The sequence below is a fragment of the Rhizophagus irregularis genome, chromosome 26 (assembly GCF_026210795.1).
Source record: "Rhizophagus irregularis chromosome 26, complete sequence".
NCBI lineage: Eukaryota > Fungi > Glomeromycota > Glomeromycetes > Glomerales > Glomeraceae > Rhizophagus > Rhizophagus irregularis.
The window spans coordinates 2,875,872-2,900,843 of record NC_089454.1 but is presented as its reverse complement, the minus strand read 5'-3'; the positions used below and the strand labels follow the sequence as shown (position 1 = coordinate 2,900,843).

The window sequence follows — 24,972 nt, the reverse complement described above, 5'->3', positions numbered from 1 at the left end:
GGCGTAAAAAAATTTTACATATAAAAAAATTTTACAAATATAAAAAAAAATGCCGGCCGGCCGGGTCATTTTTAAAATTTTATGTCCCGAGAATCTAAAAATTGTTTTTGCCTGGCCTTATAATAATCAGTAAGACTTGTCAAACTTTTCAATACTCCAAGTTCAACGTTACATCTACAAGAACTCCCTATATATATATTTTTTTCATTTAATTTTTTAATCGAAGTATTTTTATTATATTATTATTTAGACTATTTTCGATTATGCATAAAAAAAATTTTCAATTTCTTTCAAAAAATTGCTTTCGGAAATTTTCTGGGTCTCTGACTGGAAATGATCCTCGTATTTGTTTTCATTATATCAAAACTTAAACTATGAATTGGACACGCGTGTCACGAGGGCGCAGTAATTTGTAGTGCAAAATATTTTGGCAAATTCAAAAACTGATTGGTCTAATATATTATGACTCTAAACAATCTAATCTGTAAAGAAAATCATCATAATGATATAATTAATTGCCTTGTCGATCATAATTAGCATAGGTTGCAGAAGATGGTATGTCGTACACATTTACGTAAATGAATGTCTTAGTTTAGCATCGAAAATGTCGCTATACCCATTAGCAATTAGGTACCTTTCAGTGGTACAAAATTTGTACATCGTTAAATACTAATATTAAAACAAGCCTCTTATTACTCCATTATGATTATTGATAATGCTATTCCTCTGCTTGATTGTTATTTGCTTATATCTCAATGAGTTCAATTTGGCTTTCACCCCTACCAACACAGTTTGGGGTCACAGCGCCGTATTTGTAGTTCCCAAAAACTTGGCTAATTTTAGTGAAGTTACATATTCCAAAGAATTTTATTATTTAGACGTTGAGAAACCCTTTGGAGTCGGAGCAGGAAATAAATTACCTTGGGTGGATCTTAGTTTCGTATCGCGAATTCTTCCAGAACACGCATGGAGCGCGTTTTTAAATTGTGGACATGATGATTCTCTAATTTTGTTTCCTGGAGAATACAGAGAACACAATTTTACAGAAGCAACAGTATACACTTACAAGTTAAGTTTACAACAATGGAACAGATTTACACCCACCAAACCACCTATAGATATTTATCACAGCCAGCCCCAGACCGTTTGTGATGCTAAAACTGAAACAATGTATAGATTTGGTGGCATAAAACCACCTCTAACTACAAATAAATATTTGGATATTTTGGATACATCGACGCTAGTGTGGAAAAATGGTAGTACAGTTTATGCTCCAGGAGGAAGGTTCGATCATACGAGTACATTGTTACCAAACGGTAATATTGTTTATATAGGTGGTAGCTTACCTGATGGCAAAGGATTTGTAGAAATGTCAGATGTAAATCAGCATCGTTTAATTGATTAATTGAGAGTCTAAACTGTATATTTACTGATCATTTTTTTTTTTTTAAAAAAAAACAACTACTTTTGTATAATACAAATAATGATACATGGACTTTAATGGTAAGGTATTTCTTTTAAATTAAGTTAATCGTTCATTCTCTTATAAGATACATTATATTTCAGAATACCACTGGTGATCTGCCAACACGTCATGCATGCCATTCTGCTGTTCTGAGTAATTATATCTTTAATCTTATTTTGTGAATTAAATTTAATAAAATGAGTAATATATTAAATTGTTCTCAAAATTATATAGCTCAAGATGGTCGTATTATCGTGTATGGAGGCCTTACTGAGGATGGTGGTCCTGCAAAAGATGATCTTGTGATATTAGATACATCACAAGCTGTTTATACATGGTCAAAAGCGAATGTCTCCACAAATAAACCACTTCCACGTTATTCCATACGGCTACTTTGGTGGGTTATTATATGATTGTGATTTTCGGAAGAAATAATGAATTTTTACCACCAACTACACCAAATGAAGAATTTATTTTACCAAATGAAGTATTTATTTTAGACACGAGCGATAAATCTAATTACAAATGGGTTAGTGAGTTTATACCTCCCACACCTCCAACAACTCCAGTTCAAAATTTTAGTACTCAAAACAGAAATCTAGTAATTATAATTTTATCAATTGTGCTTGCCTTGATAGGGGCTTCATTTCTTATACACTTTTATAGGAAAAGAAGACTATCAAAACTAGATATGTTTGTACACTTTCCACAGATAAATTAAACTTGGAAAGCCGACGTGTAGGTTTAATATGATTGATTCATTTCATTAAACAGATAAACGTACCACTTAGTTATTTCACAAAAAATCTTAATTGTATATGCCATCATATTTTGTATGATGATTTTCTAATTAAATTTGGAGACATCTTTCATCCTTCTAAACGATTTCAAACTTATCCAAACAATAAAGTATATAAAATTTTATTTATACAATACTTTTACATTTATCAGAAGAATCAAGACATTGAATAAAATTGATACACTTAAAAAACTATCATAATCAATTATTTTAGTAAATGAATATTGGTTTTTAGAAATTGAATACTTTTATTATGATATTAATATCAATGGTAATATTTTAGAGAGATTGGCTGAAATAAACAGAACAATTAAAAAATTAAAATTTACATTTAGAAAGTTTCATTTCCTCTTTTAAAATTTCTAAAAAATTGAATATTTTCCATTTACATTTTTATCAAATTTAATTGAAAAAAGGATATTTTATTGAAATCATTATCATTTATCAAGGTATTGATGGTGAAATACTTGTCCGAACAATTTATCAAAGTTGTCCTAATCTTAAATATCACCAATTAGCTTTTAAAATTATTTTTGATAATTAGAAGGATAGACATCCTATGTTATTACAAATAATGAAGTCGTCATTAGAACATACACAGCCATATCAGCATCAGCAGCAACAACAGCAACTAGTAGATTTAATACGAATATATAAATCAAAATGCATAATTAAAAAATATGATACTTATGGTTATGAAGAATTTGAATGCATCTAAATGATTTTATTTTATGTTTAACTTTTATAAATCTTTCTGTATTGTCGAGGTCAATATAATTTTATCATTTATTTTACATTATAAATCAAAGAAATCTTTATACAATAAAAATCATAAAAGTATATTATATTTATTTTGTACATATAACTTTTATGTGTTGGATAATATTCGAATTGGTTAAATTCTAATAATACATTATTAAAAGCTTATCCCAACATAAAGTTTTATAAGGCTTTGAGAACAATATATTTCATTATGCAAAGTTTCCTGATTGATATTTTTATGGGTGATGTTTATTTAAAATGTTAAGCTAAAAAAACTTATCAGTACTTTAGTTTCCGTTATATAAACCGGTTGTCTCACAAGATCAGGCTTGATCTCATTATCGCCGTTCCCATGTAAATGGTGAAATAACTATAAAAAATAGTGACCGTTTTATAATGAATAAATTTTATTTAATATTTCTTTTAAAAGACATTTTTTAATAAACAATAGTAAAAAAATATATATATCATATTAATATGAGAACTGACTGAATGGTAATGACAATTTTGTAACATTCTAAATAGCGAAGCTGCCGAAGCAAAAAATTATTGTATACAAAATTATTGTAGTTAATTTTAAAGAGTTATTTGAATAATTTGTTGTTGAAGTTCATCAGCGGTAGCTAAAATTTTTAAATCTTTAAAATTTTATCATAAACATTATATTGTAAAACTATATAAAATAATAAAGATACTAATGAAAATTAGATTGAAACTTACCTTAAAAACAAATTCTATATATAATGTGAGCCAAAATATCTATTGATATAGAAGTGTTAATTTGTTTGAACGCGTTTCGTACATAGCTTATTTTAACTTTCAAAATAGGTTTTAACAAGCTATTATTTAAACTTTATTATGACATTTAACAATTATAATAACAATCTGAAACTAAAATGCAATGTTTAAACTATTTTATCATTTAGTTTCAGTTAAGTCGGCATCACTACTAAGTCAAAAACAAATAGTAATTACACATTATATAAGTCATATTCACTTTATTAATTTATTAAATTGATTTCATATAAACATAACTAAATAAATAATTTGATACATCTAATTTTTCAAGATTATTTGATTTTGAATCATTGTGCAAAGTCTTTCCATAATAACATTTTTAGGAATAGCACGTCGATAACATTCAAATTTAAACAATGATTTTCTATATGTTTTAAAAAATCCTTTCAACCATATTCCTTTTTTTTTTGTAACATTGATAATTTGCAATTTTTCGTAATCAATTTTTTTTTGTTTAATGTTGTAATAGAAAAAGATCCTGAGTAAATAAACGCTACGGACTTTAACGGTTGCCATTTCCTAGTAGTTATTTTGCAAATCCTTTGATTGATTTCAATTAGAAATATCGTATATTTTGTATAAAAAAATTTAAGTATGAAAATATTTTCATATAAAACTTTAGATTTGCATGTGGCGCAAATATTTAATGTATTTAGAATTTCATTCTATTACGTTACGTATATATATAAATTACAAGTAGGAAATTATTAGTGGTTTGTGTGTTTAAAATGATAATATCAAATATTACTATTGATCATAATCTTAAAAAAACGTTGTCAATCACTGTACAATATTAATAAACAACCTAATAGTTAAACTTTATTGAAAAACACGCTCTTATTAACAGTTATTACGGGCTTGTAATGATAATAATCATTTATTTTCTTTGTACAATCTATAAACAAATGAATTACCTCTTTTAACGAATTAGTAAATAAATATGCATTCCATAAAATATTTCTCAAAAGAAAATTCATTTTGCTGCGAAACCATTGAAATAGTTACAATTCCGGCTGCGCCAAAAATTCTGCTGCGCATAATCGTCGATCATTGCTTTAAAAAGTTTAACGGTCTTTGTAATTCCGATACGCCAGTAGTGTTATCTGTTATCTACTGCGTAATTTTAAAAAAATTCAAATATATAAAGGCACGAAAGAAAAAAAAATGAAATTTTAGTTTCTTCAAAAAAAAATAATAATAACTCTTGTTCGTATTTTCTATATATAATTTATCATTGCTTATATATAACAAAATACTTTATTATGGCCGTTCAACAACCGATGATGCAACAAATGATGCATCAGCAGTTTCAATTTGTAGAACGTGTAGGCACCTCGGATGAACAAATTCAAATTTCTGATCCCTTCAAAGTAGAACGTGAAGGTAACGATGTATTTATTCGTTTAATTAACCCTGGGCTTAGAGATTTTATTCGAGGATATTTGCATGGAGAAAATTTGCATGAGCGCTATCCCAAGGTTGTATAATTATGCTTCAAATATTGTATAATAGCTCAATAGCTCCCTGTTATTTACAAGCTTTTTTTTTTTACCAAATAAAAAATAGATTCCAGCACATCTATTATTTCTCGTTCTGCCTGAACTTAAAAAAGTTGTTGAAAATGATATTGAAAACGCAAATGATAAGTTGCTCTTTCAAGGCCCTGTAAAATTTGGTCAGCAACAGCAACAACAACAACAAATTTCAAGAAATTCGTACAATAAAGACCATTTGAAGTCGTTAGTTGATTCGATTGAAACCGAATATGAACATAGAGTTTGTGAAATCAAAGAAATGGTTGATAATGTAGGTTTATGCAAATACAATAACCTTTTTCCTTGAAAATATGTACAATATATGAAATTAATAATTCTTCTAATAATTATATTTTAGAATGTTATCTCATTCAATAATTTATTTTATCTGTTCACACAAGGTAATTATTAATAATGTTAAATATATTATAAATAATTTGTAATAATACTAACTAATTCGTTCTATATAAGGTCAACATATATACACTTTATCAAAAGGATGTATAATTGGAGCAAAAGTGATAAAAGCAACGTATCATCATTATCCTTCAAAAAAAGATTATATGTATATTTATACTCAAGTAATTGATTCAGGTTTGCATAATTTAATTTTCTTTGTTATCTTAATTTAGCATCTAAATTAAATATTATTTTCTTTTTAGACGGTGTCAATTTTAATTATGGAACAAGAACATTCACTATTATGGAATGGAACGGCATTCGTGAAATCGAAAATCTTCATGTTGTTCCATTGCCTGAAGAAAGTCCAATTCGTAACCAGCTAATAGAACGTGGAAGAAAATTTGCAAAATATGCGATTGGTCCACATTATCTTCAGTGCACTGGAAATATGTTTCGTGATATTTGGTTTGGAACCACCAATTTTAAAAGTGAGGGTCGCGTTATGATCGATATTGTTTCATTTGTTAAGATTAATCCAAATTACAGTATAAGATCAAGAACTAGTAGTAGTGGTGCTTTCGGTTTTTCTGGTTTTAGTATGCAAGAAAAAAATGGTGAAAATAAAAAGTCGGTTATAGAGGATGAACTTTTCATGTGTGCACCTTCTCTTTATGGATTCAGTTTTACAGCAAAAAAATGGGGCGAAGTAAATATTGATGATTTAAATGGTATAGTTTAAAGCTACCCTTTCCTTTATTTTTCTTATTTTGTAAATTTTTTTTTCCATCATATTTCTTATATTTCTTATAATATCACCAATTTTAGAAATTTCATTTGATGACGACGCATTTGATCAGCTTGTTATGGATCCGATAAAAAAGGATTTAATTTCTAGTCTTGTAATGTCTAAACATAAAGGAGTAGATCTTATCAGTGGTAAAGGTGGTGGTTGTATTTTTTTATTACATGGTCCCCCTGGAGGTTTGTAATTTTAAGCGTTTGATTAAATTTTTTACTATTAATAATTATAACATGATCATTTAATAACTGACGAATATTTTTGATAGTTGGGAAAACATTAACAGCTGAGGCAATTTCTGAGTATCTTCATCGCCCATTATATAATGTTAGTGTTGGAGAATTAGGAACGTCAGTAGTTGAATTAGAAAGTAAATTGAGTGAAATTCTTGAGGTTGCAAGTATTTGGAATGCAGTTATCTTAATTGATGAAGGTATGAAATGTTTTTATTTGACGAAATTTGATTTTTCAATTTTAAACTAAGTACTCTATCATTTATAAATATGATTTTCTGTATAGCTGATATCTTTCTTGAGCGTCGAAGCGAGAATAACATTTATCGAAATGCTCTTGTGAGTGTATTTCTAAGGCTGCTTGAATATCATCAAGGAATTCTATTTTTGACAACAAATAGAGGTAGGAATCTTAGAAAATAAGTTTTGCATTTTTTAATTTTATAATACTAAATTATTCTAAATTATTTATTTCATTCTTTTTTTATAGTAAAATGTTTTGATGCCGCTTTCCAATCACGAGTATCAATTTCCTTGAAATATAATGATTTGGATATTAATGGCAAGTTATTAATTATTTAAGTTATTTATTATGTATGACTAATATATTATTTATTAACTAATCACGAATTTATATATTTACAGCACGTGAACAAGTTTGGTATACGTACTTGGATCGTATTGAAGGAAAAAATAAAAGCCAAGTGGACGTTGAAAAATTGAAAAAGAGACCTCTAAATGGAAGGGAAATTAAAACGGTCGTAAGATTAGCAAAGGTACTAATTAATTATATTTAAAGGTGCATGATTTTTTACCTAGATTTAACGTATAAATTTTTGTTTAATTTTAAACAGGCATTAGCAACAAAAAATGATCCTGATGCATTGATTACTACACAACAAGTGGAAACTATTCTTGATATTTCAAAATCTTTTGGTGAAGAATTAGCCGAGAATGATTTGAAAATGCAGGATATGGATGAAAATAATTTAGAAAAGAAAATAAATGACTTAAAAATGCAATTGGAAAAACTTGAAGCGAAAAAGAAAGCTTTAAGTGAATATAATTAAATTAAATCATAATGTGATTAATTAATATTTAAGCATGATATGGTTCTTTTAGTTAAACTTTGTATTTATAAAGAATTTTTTTTTCCTCATGGAAAGCAATTTATTTATTTTTATTAGCAGTTGTTATTTAAATTATTACTATTATCATACCTATCATTTCATTTATATTATTCAAATTCCCATTTTTATCATTTTAAATAAAATCACAAAAATATTTGACAAATTAATGTTTTTTTACTGTTTATTTTTAATGATGAAAAATTTATGATGTATTAACTGACGTACATTGTATTTATTTTACCGTTCATAAAAACTTTACAAATTTTGTTTTCACGAAAATTAAGAATCGAATATATAACATTTTCGATATAGTCCCAAAATTTTGAATTTAGACATGCACTTTAACAGAAGCATGGCCAGGGTAAGAACTTTTATTTACGATTTGATATAATATATTTCCAATATGAAAATCTTTGTGAAGCCAGTCTGACCAGTATCTGACCTTGATATACCGATACACTATGTACCATTAATTGCATGTACTGATAAATTTTCGTACCTCAGTCTGAAAAAAAATACAGTAATAATTGTAACTTAGCCGATACTTTCTTTTGCTCTTTTATAATATTGTATATTTGAGCCAGCATTTTAACGATTTAGCTGGAATATAAAATCAATTTTTTTTTGAATTTAGTGCCATCTTAATTCTGGTGAAATTAAAAATTTTTGTCTAAATAGATTTTGATCCGCATTAGACAACATGACTTATTTGGTTGACTTTTCTTTTATTTGCATATTTTAAAGTCATCACAAATTCTTCAGTTTTTTTTGATTCTTGATTATTCCATAAAAGGCTAATAGAAATTCCGATGGTTTTTGAGATTCTAATGTCGGACCGGGACACAGGACTATCACCGGACAACATTAAAAATTCCTACCCAGGGCCAGGGGTATTATTTGGACCAACATAGCTTATGAACTACCTAGCGCCCCCAAAAAAAAGCACTGGTCGGCCGGCATTATGTAGAATTATGCACTGTCACGTGAGCAGTGCGATGACAAATAAAGTGTGACGAATAAGTTTTTACCAACTCGAAAAAAACGTCCCTCAGATAAATATAAGCTATGAAAACTGAGGGTGTGACGAATGTGATGATATTTCATGGTCACGTGACCAATGCTTTTTTGGGCATGAGATCATTTTGGCTGGAGTGCAAATCGACAAATCAAAACGATCATCTGCAATATTACATCATTAAAAGCGTTCGCAGTAGTACAGCGTGGTTAAACAGTTCTATTTAAAGACTACTGGAAGAATCATTTGTTTCAAATGTTCTTTAATTTTCTGTTAATCAGAATTTATTTGTAATTTGGAATATTTTCAATGGATAAAAAAAGTCAAATTGAATCATTAAATAAAATATGTATAAAATGTAACCTTGTATGTTACACAGAACGTTTTCAACAAGATTTTAAAAATTGGACTAGTGACAATAATGATATTGATAAATTCATTCAAGGTTCTCAGCTATCAGCTCATGGTAATGTAGAAGAAGCATTAGAATGGATACCTTATAGTAAATTTTGCGATATTGAATATATAGCAAAAGATAAGTATAAAGCAAATTGGATTGATGGAAACATAATCAATTGGAATGATGATAATCAAAATTGGGAAAGAAAAGGTCAAATTGTGATTGTAGAATTAAGGAGATTATATGATTCAAAAAATATTACATTTGAATTTATAGATAAGGTATAAATAAATTTATTTTTAATTAAATTTTGTGATTATAGCTAATTTATTATATTTGTAGATTGATAAACCTTATGGAATAACTCAAGATCCAGAAACAGAAAATTATTTAATAGTTTTAAATAATAAATGTAAAAAATGTAATTATGTATGTTATACAAAATATTTTCAACACAATTTTACAAATTGGTCAAGTGGTAGTAATGATATTGATAAATTCATTCAAAATTCTCAGCTATTAGCTCATTCTTATGGTGTGAAAAAGGTATTAGAATGGATACCTTATAATAAATTATATAATATTAAATATATTGCAAAAGATGTTTATAGAGCAAATTGGACTGATGGGAATATAATTAATTGGAATATTTATAACCAAGATTGGAAAAGAAAAGGTCAAAATATTATTGTGCAATTAAAAGGATTAAACATTCCCAAAAATATTACATTAGAATTTATAGATAAGGTACTTAAATTAACCTTTTATTAAAATTCTTAACAAAATTAAAATTTTACTAATGTATCATATTTATAGATTGAAATGGATTATACATTTTATGGAATAACTCAGAATCCAGAAACAAAAAATTATATATTGGTTTCGGATAATAAATGCCTAAAATGTAACCTTGTATGTTATGCAATACATTTTCAACAAAATTTTGAAAATTGGACTAGTGGTAATAATGATATTGACAAATTCATTCAAGATTCACAGCTATCAGCTCACGATGACGCGGAAAGGGCATTAGAATGGATCCCATATGATAAATTTTATAATATTAGATATATTGCGGGAGATATGTATAGAGCAAATTGGATTGATGGAAATATAATCAATTGGGATAATAATGATCAAGATTGGAAAAGAAAACGTCAAAATATATTTATAACTCTGAAAAAATTATATAATTCAAAAAATTTTAAATTAGAATTAGCAAATAAGGTATAGATGAGATTTCTTTAATAACATTTTGTAATATTATTTACCAATTTATTTTATTTGTAGAAACCTTATGGAATAACTCAGAATCCAGATACAAAAGATTATATGATGGTTCTGGATGATAAATGTAATAATATGTGTGACCTTAAATGTTATGCAATACATTTTCAACAAAATTTTGGAAATTGGACTAGTGGTAATAATGATATTGACAAATTCATTCAAGATTCTCAGCTATCAGCTCATGATAATGCGGAAAGGGCATTAGAATGGATACCTTATAATAAATTTTATAATAATAGTTATATTGTAAAAGACACATATATAGCAAATTGGATTGGTGGAAATATAATCAATTGGGATAATAATAATCAAACCTGGAAAAGAAGAGGTCAAAATATACTTGTAACTCTGAAAAAGTTATATAATTCAAAAAATTTTATATTAGAATTAGCAAATAAGGTATAAATAAGATTTCTTTAATAACATTTTGTAATATTATTTGCCAATTTATTTTATTTGTAGATAAATAAACCTTATGGAATAACTCAGAATCCAGTAACAAAAGATTATATGACGGTTCTGGCTGATGAATGTGCTGAGTGTAACCTTGTATGTTATGCAATACATTTTCAACAAAATTTTGGAAATTGGACTAGTGGTAATAATGATATTGACAAATTCATTCAAGATTCTCAGCTATCAGCTCATTATGATGCGGAAAGGGCATTAGAATGGATACCTTATAATAAATTTTATAATATTATATATATTATGGAAGATATGTATAGAGCAAATTGGATCGATGGAAATATAATCAATTGGGATAATAATAATCAAACCTGGAAAAGAAGAGGTCAAAATATACTTGTAACTCTGAAAAAATTATATAATCCAAAAAATTTTATATTAGAATTAGCAAATAAGGTATAAATAAGATATCATTAATCACATTTTATAATATTATTTACCAATTTATTTTATTTGTAGATAAATAAACCTTATGGAATAACTCAGAATCCAGAAACAAAAGATTATATGACGGTTCTGGCTGATGAATGTACTAAGTGTAACCATGTATGTTATGCAATACATTTTCAACAAAATTTTGGAAATTGGACTAGTGGTAATAATGATATTGACAAATTCATTCAAGATTCTCAGCTATCAGCTCATTATGATGCGGAAAGGGCATTAGAATGGATACCTTATAATAAATTTTATAGTATTATATATATTACGAAAGATATGTATAGAGCAAATTGGATTGATGGAAATATAATCAATTGGGATAATAATAATCAAACCTGGAAAAGAAGAGGTCAAAATATACTTGTAACTCTGAAAAAATTATATAATTCAAAAAAATTTATATTAGAATTAGCAAATAAGGTATAAATAAGATATCTTTAATCACATTTTGTAATATTATTTACCAATTTATTTTATTTGTAGATAAATAAACCTTATGGAATAACTCAGAATCCAGAAACAAAAGATTATATGACGGTTCTGGCTGATGAATGTGCTGAGTGTAACCTTGTATGTTATGCAAAACATTTTCAACAAAATTTTGGAAATTGGACTAGTAGTAATGATGATATTGACAAATTCATTCAAGATTCTCAGCTATCAACTCATAGAAATATAAAAAAAGCAATAGAATGGATCTCTTATGATAAATTATATGATATTAAATATATTGGAGAAGATATTTATAGAGCAAATTGGATTGATGGAAATATAATCGATTGGGATAATAACAATCAAAATTGGATAAGACAAGATCAAAATATGATTGTACAATTAAAAGGATTAAAAGTTTCAAAAAATATTACATTAGAATTTATGGATGAGGTACATTAAATTAACTTTTCTATTAAATTTTTTAATAAAATCTTAATGTATTGTATTTTATTTATAGATTAAAATAGATTATATATTTTATGGAATAACTCAGGATGCAGAAACAGAAGATTATATGATGGTTTTGAATGATAAATGTAAAGTATGTAAAGTCAAATGTTATGCAATACATTTTCAACAAAACTTTGAAAATTGGACTAGTGGCAATAATAAGATTGATATATTTATTCAAGGTTCACAATTATCAGCTCATTATGATGTAACAATAGCATTAGAATGGATCCCATATGATAAATTTTATGATGTCAAATGTATTGCAAATGGCAGTTATAGAGCAAATTGGATTGATGAAAAAATACTAAGTTATTGGGATGTTAAAAATCAAAATTGGAAAAAAGGAGTTCAAAATCCATTTGTAACTCTAAAAAGGCTAAATAATCCCGAAAATATTGCATTGGAATTAACAAATGAGGTAGAAATATATGATTTTATTTTTTAATTATATTTTTGTATTTATAATTTTACCATTTATTTTATTTATAGATAAATAAATCTTATGGAATAACTCAGAATCCAGAAACAAAAGATTATATGATGGTTTTGAGTGATGAATGTAAAAAATGTAATATCATATGTTATGCAATACATTTTCAACAAAATTTTGGAAATTGGACTAGTGGTAATAACGATATTGATAAATTTATTCAAAGTTCACAACTATCAGTTCATAATAATGCAAACAAAGCATTGGAATGGATACCTTATGAAAGATTTATTAATATTGAATATGTTGCAAAAGGTGGGTTTAGCAAAGTGTATAAAGCAAACTGGCTTGATGGAAATATAAATTATTGGGATAATGAAATTCGGCATTGGAAAAGAGGTAATCAATATATGGTCGTAGTTCTGAAAAGTTTAAATAATTCAAAAAATGTCACACCAGAATTTATAAATGAGGTATAACTTATTTTTTGATATTGTTTGATTGAAAATATTGAGAATTTAATTTTTATTAATAAATTTCAAATGTTTATGTTTAGATTATGTTGCACAATAAAGTAGATGATAGTTATTTTATTATTAAATTTTATGGAATAACTCAGGATCCAGAAACAAAAAATTATATGATGGTTTTGGATTATGCAAATGGAGGAAGCTTACGGAATTATTTGAATACAAATTATGATGAATTAAATTGGAAAATTAAGATTAATTATTTATATAATATTGCATCTGCACTTGAAAGTATTCATAGAAATGAATTAATTCACCGAGATTTGCATATTGGTAATATATTAAAAAATAATGATGTTACTCTTATAACTGATATGGGATTATGTAAACCTGCAGACTACAATTCATCAAAAAGTACAAAGAATAATGTATATGGTGTTTTACCTTATATTTCTCCAGAAATTTTACGAGGACAAAATTATACTAAAGCTGCTGATATTTACAGTTTTGGTATAATTATGTATGAAATAATTTCTGGATTACCTCCGTATCATGATACAAACCATGATAACAGTTTGGCAATAAAGATATGTCAAGGACTTAGACCAATGTTTAAAATTAAAGTGCCAAAACTAGTTTTGTATTTAATTAAAGGATGTTTAGATGCAAATTCATTAAATCGACCAACAGCAATTGAAATTAGGAATAAATTGTGGAAATTAAAATTACAAAGAGAAATTAAAGAAGAAATCAATGATAATTTACCAATCAGTAATATACCTTTAATTAGTTCGTCCTATAAAACACACTCAGAAGCTATTTACATAAGTAGATTACTTGAATTTAATAATCTTCCAGAGCCAAAAAATTCTGACGATTATTATGAATATGATGATAATATAATAAGCACAAAGTTTTCAGGTATTAGATTCTTACTTTAAAAAAATGTTTAGATTCATAAATATTAATGTAATTTAATTTATTAAATAGAATCCTTACAAATTGATATTTCTCAATTAAACATCAATGAAGATGGTAAATTAGAATCCTTACAAATTGATATTTCTCAATTAAACATTAATGAAGATGGTAAATTTTTAATTCAAATAATTTTAAATAATTTTACATTTATTCATACTTAACGTATTTTATCTATTATTAGGTAATAAGATAAAATCAAATTAGATAGTTTGTGAATTTTTTTTTCTTTTTTTGCCATTATAATTTAAATTCTGTTTAACGTTAGCTTTCTTAACTTAAAAATGTATTTTTTTTTGCCCCCAAATTCATGGAGTAGCAATTTTTTTTTATATTTATGTATGTAATAGATAACGCTAAGGAGGATTTTAAATTTTAATGGTCTTACAATTTTTTATAATTTATTAGCAAATAAATTAACCATCGTAAAATTTTATAAATAAATTAAAAAATTAAAATTATTTATTATGAATATGCGGAATTTTAATGACCGATATTTTATAAGACATCCAATGTTGAAATCAGTTAATTCCTATTGGTCGCCGCAGTATTCCTAATGGCCAACTATAAAGACCGATAAAGACGTAAACCATATTGTATATTAATTTTTATAGTTCAATTATAAATACATCATGGCGGATTTATGAAATACCTCAAAATTTGTCCGTCATGTCAAATTAAAAAAATATTTGACAGCATTTTAGTCACCAAATTATTATTTAAGTCCCAAATTTATAGCGAACAGTCAAAAATGAGTTCTAAAAAATTTTTTGTACCCAAATTTGCGTCTAACCAATTTTCCCGTTACCTAACCAATTTTCCAGTGTTAAAGTTGCGCCATTATTTGAGCTTAATGCCACAATGATATATACGTGTAAGAAAAAAAGTATATCAAATAAAAAGTTTATTTGTTTCAATAAATAATAATTATGCTATAATATTAATGTATCTATTAAGATATAAATTGATAAAATGTATTCTATACTTTAAACAATTCTAATAAATGGAAGATGCCGTGTGAAACATGATTCACGTGACAGGGAGATCACAGTCATTAGGCGCGGATTTACTTTCATTCCTGTAAGCATGACTTCTTTGTTTCCATTTTTGTATAACAAAACGAAATATTTGAAAGGAATTTGGATAAGGTTCATGATTTATTACATTTAACTTTAACCAACAGTAAAAAAAACAATAACTGTTTATTAAGATAATAATACATTATTTTATTTTTTTTTTATATGATGAAAACACAATGATATCATATATTTATTTTCTTTGTAGTATCTAAAATTTTTAGACAATTAATTTTGTATTGATGTTAGGTCAAAATATTTATAATCAATTTTATTTTTATTTGTAATTTTCAGTTACAATAGTTACAATAAAAAAACTTTTATTTATTTATTTCGGAAAAATATTTATTTCAGTTTCGATGCATTTATTACATATAATAATTTTTTTTTTTTTGTACAAAGAAATTTAACATTATAGAAACATAAATAGTAATTTTATCATTCATTCATAGATTATTAATAAATCTAGAAATTTCTGAGTTTCTAATGTACGCAGTAATACTGGGCCTTTGCCGCTTTGCGTAACATTCTCGGATTCAAATTACGCAATTTCGGATATGTGAACAAAGTAACTCCGCGTTAAAAAAATAGAATTAATTTCGGATTTATTTGACACCATTTGGTTAAATATATTATATCTTAAAAGTGTATATATAGGGTCTTCTCCGTTTTAAAAATATTTTAGACAATATCCTTTGAACGAAAAAATAAACTTAATTAAAATTTTTTTTTTTTTTAAATAAATAAGGTGAGATTACAAAGTAAAAAGACCTTATAACAATAGATCTAAAAAAAAACAAGCAATTATGTTTAGCAGAATAAAAAGGTAAGTAATAAAATGTAATTTAGTTATTTGCTTATCTTATCGTGAAACATTTTATTTGTATGGATTTCCTTTGGATAAATAAATTCATTTTATTATCAAATCTGATTCTTGTAATCTCACCTTTCTTTCTTTTTTTTTTAATTAAGCTTCCTTACTACTTATAACACCAATCAAATAAGTGAGATAACAAATAGGCCAATACATTGCTTCATTTATCGGTTTATTCAACTTTGCATTACAGCTTATATAATTTTATTAATTGTTGAGGGTAAATTGTATTTAAAAACGGTAATTATCTTGAAATTTCACCAAAAAAAAAATATTTTTCCAGAAATTATCCGTTCGGTCCATTAGCATATGTATAAATAATTTTTGACGTAATATATAGGATCCTCCAATACCTGGCGCGGTAAGATTAACATTACAAGAACCAAATAATTTTACAAAACCCTCATATTGTGTGGAATCGTCACCAACCACAAATCCGCCAAGCTGTGCAGAAGATAAATTACCCTGCGTATATTGGGGAGCAAAAGAAATTCAATATCCAATTGAAGAAACGGGCGTAGCATTTTTTACTACAAGAGCAAGTATAGTAAAATATCCACAAGGAACATGCAAAATTTTAGCATCATCACCCGAAGATGCTTGTATAATTAATTCTCGTAAATCTTCTGGCGAATCTGTAATGAATAGTTCTTTTATAGCTGATATTGAAAATTATACTGTAAGTACTGTGTATATTTGTTATATAGTTTGTATAGAGTATACTGCACGTATATAATTTTTTTTGTAATTTTTGTCCAAAAAAAAACCTAGGTTATGATTGAACATTCCATTGCCTCTATCGATGGAAAAATTTTACTTAAGAATAGACTTATGGATGGTCAATTTTTATCTGCTGATGATACGACAGTAATTAAATCATGGTGGGCCAATAGTAATGAAGCCGATGGTGATATTTTAACAATGAAAGAAATTTTGGATGCTGCAGGTATTTAGATTTGAGAATATCGTTGGTTATTGTAAAATTCTATTTTAAAACATTCAATTTTTTTTAAAAAAATGTATAGGCGCGGACTTAAGCGGTAGCTGTCTTTATAAATAAATATTTGCTAAATTATATTTTTGAGTAAATTCTTATATATTAAATTAACTATACATTTTTTTAATAGCTTGCTCATCTGCTCCTGGCGCAAATAAAGATGTAAACGAGTCAAATAGATCCTCTGGTATTATTATCGTAATTGTAATACACTATGAATATTATCAAAATCCACGTCCAATCTCGTTATTTGTCGTATGTTGTATATTTTATTTACTAGAAAAAACTATATATAAAAATATATAATATAATAATTTATTTTTTTCTATTTTCAACAGAATAATGTTTACAATTATAAATATAAGCCAAGAATTATTGATGATGCTGAATACAAAATAATTGAAGCTACTTCTAATATTGATGATGGTTCATATATAATTAAGAATCGGCATGGGTATTTATATTTAAATGATCATTTATAAATATAAACACGGTATATTAAGTATATTAATTCCTTTTTCTTTTCTAATAGGATTCGGCTTGTATTTCATCAACATGGAAAAATTAGGTCATTCAGCTGGACAGATTTAATTATAAATATCACGGCATCACTTTATTCATATGTAAGTCTTTTCTCGTATGTTTTCAACTTTATACATATTTCTAATTGGTAAAATATTTTCTTTAGAGAGTTGTATCCTTAATTATGGATTTTTCAATAAGGCATGAAGTGGATACATGGTTTAGAGGAATTTTTCGTTCGAATAGGAATAATGATATTGAAAACAATGAAGATAATGAAGAAACCCTACCTCTCATCAGATATGAAGATGAAAATGAAAATGAACAAATATAGAATATTCTAGTTTTAGAAATATAGAATTTTTTGTCACATAAATAGAATATTAGAATTTGCCAACGGTGCAGGCATTTATTTTGCTTATTTTTATTAATTTATTTTATCACAATAAAGAGTAAATTTGAGTTAGAAATCCATTAATTAAATAAATAATATATAAGATATATTTTTTCATTCCCCAATCCAAAATGCAAACGCATTCATTTTCGAATTTCAGTTGCTAGCCTCGTATTATCTACGAGTATGTTATCGAAAATAGATATTTAATTAAATATTATTACAAGAGACCTTATATGTTGATATAAATAGAAATCATTAGTTGTCTTGGTATGCTAATTTCGCTTCATGATTTTATAACTTCTTAAGTAACATATAAATTAACACGTGTAAACGTCTTTAAGGAACATATTAGTAAAAATATCTAGTAATCTATCTATATTACTTTTATAAACAAAATTTTCTTGAACTATAAATTATTTTTAAAAAAGAAAATTAAAAGATATTTTGAACGTAAAGTGGAAAAAATATAAAGTCACCGTTATTAGAAAATTAGTCCCAATTATTTATAACTGTTATAGCAAAATTACTGCGCTATTTATCAAGTGAATAATACTTTTTTGATAAATAAAAAGAAAATATTATATGTGAATATATTAGGCAAATAAAATTTTAAAATCCAAATTTTTCTGATATCAAATCTACTTTAATCGAAAATAAAAAATCTTAACGTTAAAAAAATCATTAAAATAATAATTATTATTTACCATCAAATTGAATACTTGATAAAAAGATACAAAAATTCATAAAGTGCTAATATTTTGTGAAACGTGACTATTATTAATAAATCTTTAAAATAAAATAAAATAAAATTTTACCTTTATTTTGTTTATAATTTATGTGTACAGACAGGAAATCTCACTTCATCAGGGTTGGAATCACAATAATGTCAGTCAACATCTGACAATACTGGGTATGATATTTGTATAAATAATGATCTGTTCAATTCCGATCGGTTGCGTTTTGTTTATTTTGATTTTCTGATTTTTTTGCGCAACACACATGAAATATCCGACGATAATGAGTGGCTGGAAATAATTCAAATGCTGCGTAATTATAGAAAATGCAGCATAACTCACGTGACAAGAGGACAGTGTTACAACTGTTACATGCTACAGATCAGGGACTTGATTTTCTACTTTCAATTTCTGCCATTTTTGTATAATATTTATGAAAGAAAATTTTCTCTAAATAAGTTTATGTTAATATCATTTATACATTTACTTATTTATTTTTTCATTGTAATAATATTATTTTTAAACAATTACTTTGATATTAATGTTTCGTAGTAACAATAAAGAAGCTTTTATTTATTTCAAAAATGTCTTGGATACGTTCGTTACACACATTTTTTGTACAAAGAAATTTGAAATTTCTTTAATTGATTTTTCACGGATAATTAATAAGTCTAGAAATTTCTCATCGTAGTAATTAATAATGGACGTTCGTGTAACAGATATATTCGAATTACTACATAAATTATTAAATTATGTAGCTTGGCGTTTAAAAATAAATGTATCTCGGCGTTAGAAATGGACCAAAAAATAAATAAATAAATAAATAAATAAATAGAACCAATTTCGGAATTATTGATATAAATTATAATTCATGTATGAGAATGCAATTCCTAATACTGTAATATGAAAGATTTTAAAAGTATATATAGGATTTCCGTTCGAAAATATTCTGTTCTCCAGAAACAATATCTGTCCTTTGAACGAAGAAAATAAATTTAATTAGGATCTCTATAATCTCTTTATTAATTGTTATTTTTTTTTAAAAAAAAAATCATCATTTAAGTGTGGATCTACCAGTTTATCAACATGCTTAGACAGCTTATTAACATAAAAAAGTAAGTAATATATATATTTACTAGAGTTAAGCGTAATGTTTATAATTATTGACTTATCTGATTGTGAATAAAATAGAAACTTATTAAGTAATCTTACTCTTCTTTTTTCTTATTAAGCTTCCTTACTAGGCATAACATCAATCAAATACATGAGATAGATGATAGACCAATACATTGTCTCATTTATCGGTTTATTCAATTCTGTATTTCAATCTATATCATTCTATTAATCTGCGAGGGTAAATTATATTTAAAAACGGTAAATATCTTGAAATTTTCACATATGCTTATCCAGAAATTGTCTGGCCTAGTCTATGATGGATATCCGACTGATAACAATGTTTGAATAATTTTCGCGTAATTTATACCATACAGGACCCTCTAACACCTGGCGCGGTAAGATTAACATTACAGGAACCAAGTAATTTTATAAAACCCTCATATTGTGTGGAATCGCCACCAAACGCAAATCCATCAAGTTGTGCAGAAGATAAATTACCCTGCGTATATTGGGGAGCAAAAGAAATACAATATCCAATCGAGGAAACGGGCGTAGCATTTTTTACTACAAGAGCAAGTATAGTAAAATATCCACCAGGAACATGCAAGATTTTAGCATCATCACCTAAAGATGCTTGTATAATTAATTCTCATAAAACTCATAAAGCTCATGGTGAATCTGTAATGAATAGTTCTTTTATCGCTGATATTGAAAATTACACTGTAAGTACTTTGTACTGTATATTTGTTAAATATATTATATAGAGTATACTGCATATTTATATTTTTTTTCGTAATTTTTTTCCAAATAAAACACTACTTAGGTTATGATCGAACATTCAATTGCTTCTATTGATGGAAAAGTCTTACTTAAAAATAGATGTATGAATGGTCAATTTTTATCTGCTGACGATAAGACCGTAATTAAATCATGGTGGACTGATTGTGGTAAAGAAAAACTGATGGTAAAAAAAAATCATGTAAATTCATCATATTATTATGATTAATTACTTCAATAATCATGTAGATTGATCCAAAAGACGATGGTGATGTTTTAACACTGAAAGAAATTTTGGACGCTGCAGGTACTATTTAGTATTTAGATTTGAGAATATCATTAATTAATGTAAAATTCTATTGACGTTCAATTTTAATAAAATGAATAGGCGCAGACTTAAGCGGTAATAATTAATTTACCGTGCACCTCCGTTTTGTGGGCGCGGTTTGTGTCGATCTTCGCCTTTAAGTGTCACATGATCACGTGCAGCCACGAGTTCAAAAACATTAAGTATCTGAGGGACAGTTTTTTTTAGTGTCAAAAATTTATTTGTCACCCCGTGATACAAAAAAACCGCGCCCACAAAACGAGGGTGCATTTACCGTATGCTTAGAGTAACTTCTTTTATATTAATTAACTATTCAATTTTTTAATAGCTTGCTCAACCGCTCCTGGTGCAAACGAGTCAAATAGATCCTCTGGTATTATTATCGTAATTGTAATATACTATGAATATTATCAAAATCCATATCCAATCTCGTACTTTATCGTATGTCATATACTTTTAATCCCTCCAAAACTTATTTATTTAAAAATTTATTTAAGATATAAAAATTTTTTTTTACCCCAAATAGAATAACGTATACAATTATAAATATAAGGCAAGAATTATTGATGATGCTAAATATAAAATAATTGAAGCTACTTCTAATATTGATGATGGTTCTTATACAATTAAAAATCGCCATGGGTACCTAGATATATACATCCATTATATATATATATATATGTACAGTATAAGAATTTATTAATTCTTTTTTTCTTTTTTCTAATAGGATTCGGTTTGTATTTAATCAACATGGAAAAATTAGGTCATTCAGTTGGACAGCCTTAATTATAAATGTCACAGCATCTCTTTATTCATATGTAAGCCTTTATCTATCTTTCCTCGTATGTTTCAACTTTATATATATTCCTAATTTTTGAATTATTTCTTAGAGAGTTGTATCCTTAATTATGGATTTTTCAATAAGACACGAAGTGGATAAATTGTTTGAAAAATATTGCATGAATATATATACATGGTTTAAAGGAATTTTCCATTCGAATAGGGATAATGATAATAAAGATAATGAAGAATCCTTACTTATTTTGTAAATTATAGTGGAATATCGGAATTTGCCAACACCGCAGCTCCCGAAGAATTAGTATTTGTTTCTTTATTTTTCTTTTATTATTTATTTTATTTCTATATAGAATAAATGAATAATAGTTAAGACATTTAAATTACTTATAATTTTAAGAATTACCTTTGTTGATTTGTACCCGTTAAATATAAAGTTTTTCTAACCGAAACGCCGTTGAGTATTGTAATGCCAGAAAAGTCACCTTAGTTGAATGTCCCAAATTTTTATTTATAAAATCTACTTTATATATTGATATTTTTAAATCACAAATTTTTCATCATTTTTCCTATAAAGATTAAAAATTAATGTGCCTTTTTGCATTATCTGTGATATCACTTCCTGAATTGTTAATAAAATTTCTTTTTTGTAAAAATTTTTATATGAATCTTTTCATTTAATCTTTCTTTTTTTATATATCTCTTTATAATTTCCACCTGATATTAAAATGAAGAAAAAAATCAATATATTTCACATTTTCATTTGAGATAAATTATTTAATAAACAAACTACTTACCAAGTCATTTCACAACTTTATATACCAGATGTGAGACATTTTATAGAATTAGATCATTGCACTAATTTTATCATGAAATGCAGATCAATCTATTTGTAATAATACTTGTGTTTCAATAATAAAGTAAACATATGTCTGAGTTGGTGAAAAATATTTGTATTCATCTCACTCATAAACTTTTCATCATATTTTATTGTAAGTTAGGAGGCATGGTCTTAAGAATCACCTTCATCTTTATTGATCTTGAAACATTATTGCCTTGTGACAAAGAATTCCACAGCAGCTTTGGCAAAAATAATGTAGTTAGAATTTTATTTTCTATTAATTGTAGAAAGTTGCTTCCTATTCATTAATCATGAAAGAAAATTCTTCCTTTATTGGTGGAGAAATGCCTCTATTACTGGTTAGGTGTTATCCAATGTTATGATTTTTCATGAAAACAGAATTAAATAAATCAAGTGTAAATTTAGCCAACTGTGTACTTTGATGTCTCTATAAAAGATTGTGAAGTGATTTACATATGGAGTTTTTATCCATCTTTGCAGTGCATCTATAGTAGATTGTAAAATATCTTTAATGTGCTTATTGACAGCTCCTGTACTTTATCCACTTTGAAATTTTCATAATGAAAAGCAAATAATCAAATCTAAAGTTTTAATTTTAATCCTAATATTTAATTAAGGATCATTTGATCATTTATTTTGTAGAAATAAAATCAGGAAATATATAATTTAATAAGATCATGATAAAAATCATTCAATTTTAATAAAATTTTTAAAAATATAAATGAAATTTATTAAAAGAATTTTTTAAGTAGGAAAAATTATATTTTATTAGTGGATACAGTAGCCAGATGTAGATACTTCATTAAATACCTATTAAAGGTATAAATTGCTGTATTTCTAAAATTAATCATTAATCCATTAATCAATCATGAAATATGTTCATTATATCAAATCCATCAATTATTATGAGAACATTTAGAGGTATAAATTATTATATATTTTGGTAAATCTATGTACTAAAAAAAATTCAATGTCAAGTTAATTGAATTATGAATTATGTGTCTACGCCGCCTGCTGATCTATTCTGTGTTTTTTGATAGAGAATTTCGGTAAAGATTTTTTTTTTAATAGGAGGGGAGTTTTTTTTTTTGATATAGAAATTCTTTGAAAATTTTTTTAATAGGTGGTAAGAATCTTTGAATTTTTTTAATATGGAAAATGTGTTTTTTGATGAAAGATTTTCGTTAGAAATTTTTCTTTGATCGGGATATTTTTTTTTGATTGAGAATTTCATTAGAGAACTGTTTGTTTAAAAATTTTTTATTTTTTTGATGGAGAATTTGTTTAGAAATCTTAATAGAAGATTTTATTGAAAATAGTTTTTTTTTTAATAAATGTATCGAGAATTTTGGCTTGAAAATTTTTTTTTAATAAAGAATTTCATTAGAGATCTTTTTTTTACAAAAAATTGATTGAAAATTTATTGGAAAATTTTTTTATTAAATTTTACAATTATAATAAATTTTTACTCCTCTTCATCTTCCCTTTACTTCTTTTCATCTCCCATCGCTCCTTTTCGTCTCCCATCACTTCTTTTCATGCCCAAAGAACATTACATACTTGGAAATTATTTCATTTAGGAAAAATATAGCGGTATGTGTTTGATTTTTTTTTGAAACTTTTATCCCGATTCCATTTTTTCGTACAATAACAACTCTGATTAATGTTATAAAATAACTTTTCCTAATTTAACGTTGTTCCTCCACATTTCAAATTGCAGCTTGGAATTTATATTGGGCATTTTTTTTTCTAGTATAACTAACACGCCCCCCAGTATTAGACGTTCTAGTTCGAGACTTGTTACTCATTGCCGTTTGGCTACATGGATGATAATGTTTATTTCCAGTTCACTAAGCTTTTGTATGCCTTACTATTTTTTATTTGTGAAAACTGCTAGATGTAGTCGCTTTGACATGGTTGATTAACAATATTTATTATCTGTTTCGGAATAAGTTAATTACAAAGAATGAAATAAAAGGATAATTAAGTTACAAAAAAATTAACTTTGAGTGAAGTGCGCAATAGAATGTACAAAATAATGAGTAGTGAGAATATGGACAATTACAATTACAAAAACTAAACAATTACTGAAATCATTATTATTTTTTAAGAAAAGGTGAAAATATACGCT

At 26.2% G+C, this 24,972-nt stretch overlaps 6 protein-coding genes across 6 annotated transcripts; all 6 read left to right on the top strand.

The window, feature by feature from the left end:
• Positions 1–715: 715 nt before the first annotated feature.
• Positions 716–1,405, top strand: OCT59_017804 (uncharacterized protein; the record flags this gene model as incomplete). The annotated part of the gene is made up of 1 exon (XM_025327162.2): positions 716–1,405. One exon carries the CDS (start codon positions 716–718, stop codon positions 1,403–1,405), a length of 690 nt encoding a protein of 229 aa, XP_025172664.2.
• A 257-nt stretch (positions 1,406–1,662) lies between these two features.
• On the top strand, positions 1,663–1,878 carry OCT59_017803 (uncharacterized protein; the record flags this gene model as incomplete). The annotated part of the gene is made up of 1 exon (XM_066137726.1): positions 1,663–1,878. One exon carries the CDS (start codon positions 1,663–1,665, stop codon positions 1,876–1,878), a length of 216 nt encoding a protein of 71 aa, XP_066004275.1.
• Positions 1,879–5,086: 3,208 nt separating this feature from the next.
• On the top strand, positions 5,087–7,863 carry OCT59_017802 (uncharacterized protein; the record flags this gene model as incomplete). Its single annotated transcript, XM_025308665.2, has 11 exons — positions 5,087–5,302; positions 5,391–5,630; positions 5,718–5,760; positions 5,831–5,953; positions 6,022–6,489; positions 6,587–6,742; positions 6,829–6,993; positions 7,080–7,196; positions 7,284–7,355; positions 7,439–7,569; positions 7,648–7,863. The coding sequence occupies 11 exons, from the start codon at positions 5,087–5,089 to the stop codon at positions 7,861–7,863; spliced, it is 1,947 nt and encodes a 648-aa protein (XP_025172663.2).
• Positions 7,864–13,993: 6,130 nt separating this feature from the next.
• On the top strand, positions 13,994–14,570 carry OCT59_017801 (uncharacterized protein; the record flags this gene model as incomplete). Its single annotated transcript, XM_066137725.1, has 3 exons — positions 13,994–14,306; positions 14,376–14,474; positions 14,548–14,570. 3 exons carry the CDS (start codon positions 13,994–13,996, stop codon positions 14,568–14,570), a joined length of 435 nt encoding a protein of 144 aa, XP_066004274.1.
• A 1,675-nt stretch (positions 14,571–16,245) lies between these two features.
• On the top strand, positions 16,246–18,166 carry OCT59_017800 (uncharacterized protein; the record flags this gene model as incomplete). Its single annotated transcript, XM_025319909.2, has 9 exons — positions 16,246–16,265; positions 16,412–16,553; positions 16,654–16,992; positions 17,085–17,259; positions 17,339–17,353; positions 17,441–17,565; positions 17,649–17,764; positions 17,843–17,933; positions 17,999–18,166. 9 exons carry the CDS (start codon positions 16,246–16,248, stop codon positions 18,164–18,166), a joined length of 1,191 nt encoding a protein of 396 aa, XP_025172662.1.
• Positions 18,167–20,049: 1,883 nt separating this feature from the next.
• Positions 20,050–22,233, top strand: OCT59_017799 (uncharacterized protein; the record flags this gene model as incomplete). Its single annotated transcript, XM_066137724.1, has 10 exons — positions 20,050–20,078; positions 20,196–20,337; positions 20,454–20,801; positions 20,903–21,043; positions 21,106–21,163; positions 21,245–21,259; positions 21,513–21,625; positions 21,711–21,826; positions 21,912–22,002; positions 22,075–22,233. 10 exons carry the CDS (start codon positions 20,050–20,052, stop codon positions 22,231–22,233), a joined length of 1,212 nt encoding a protein of 403 aa, XP_066004273.1.
• Positions 22,234–24,972: the final 2,739 nt, after the last annotated feature.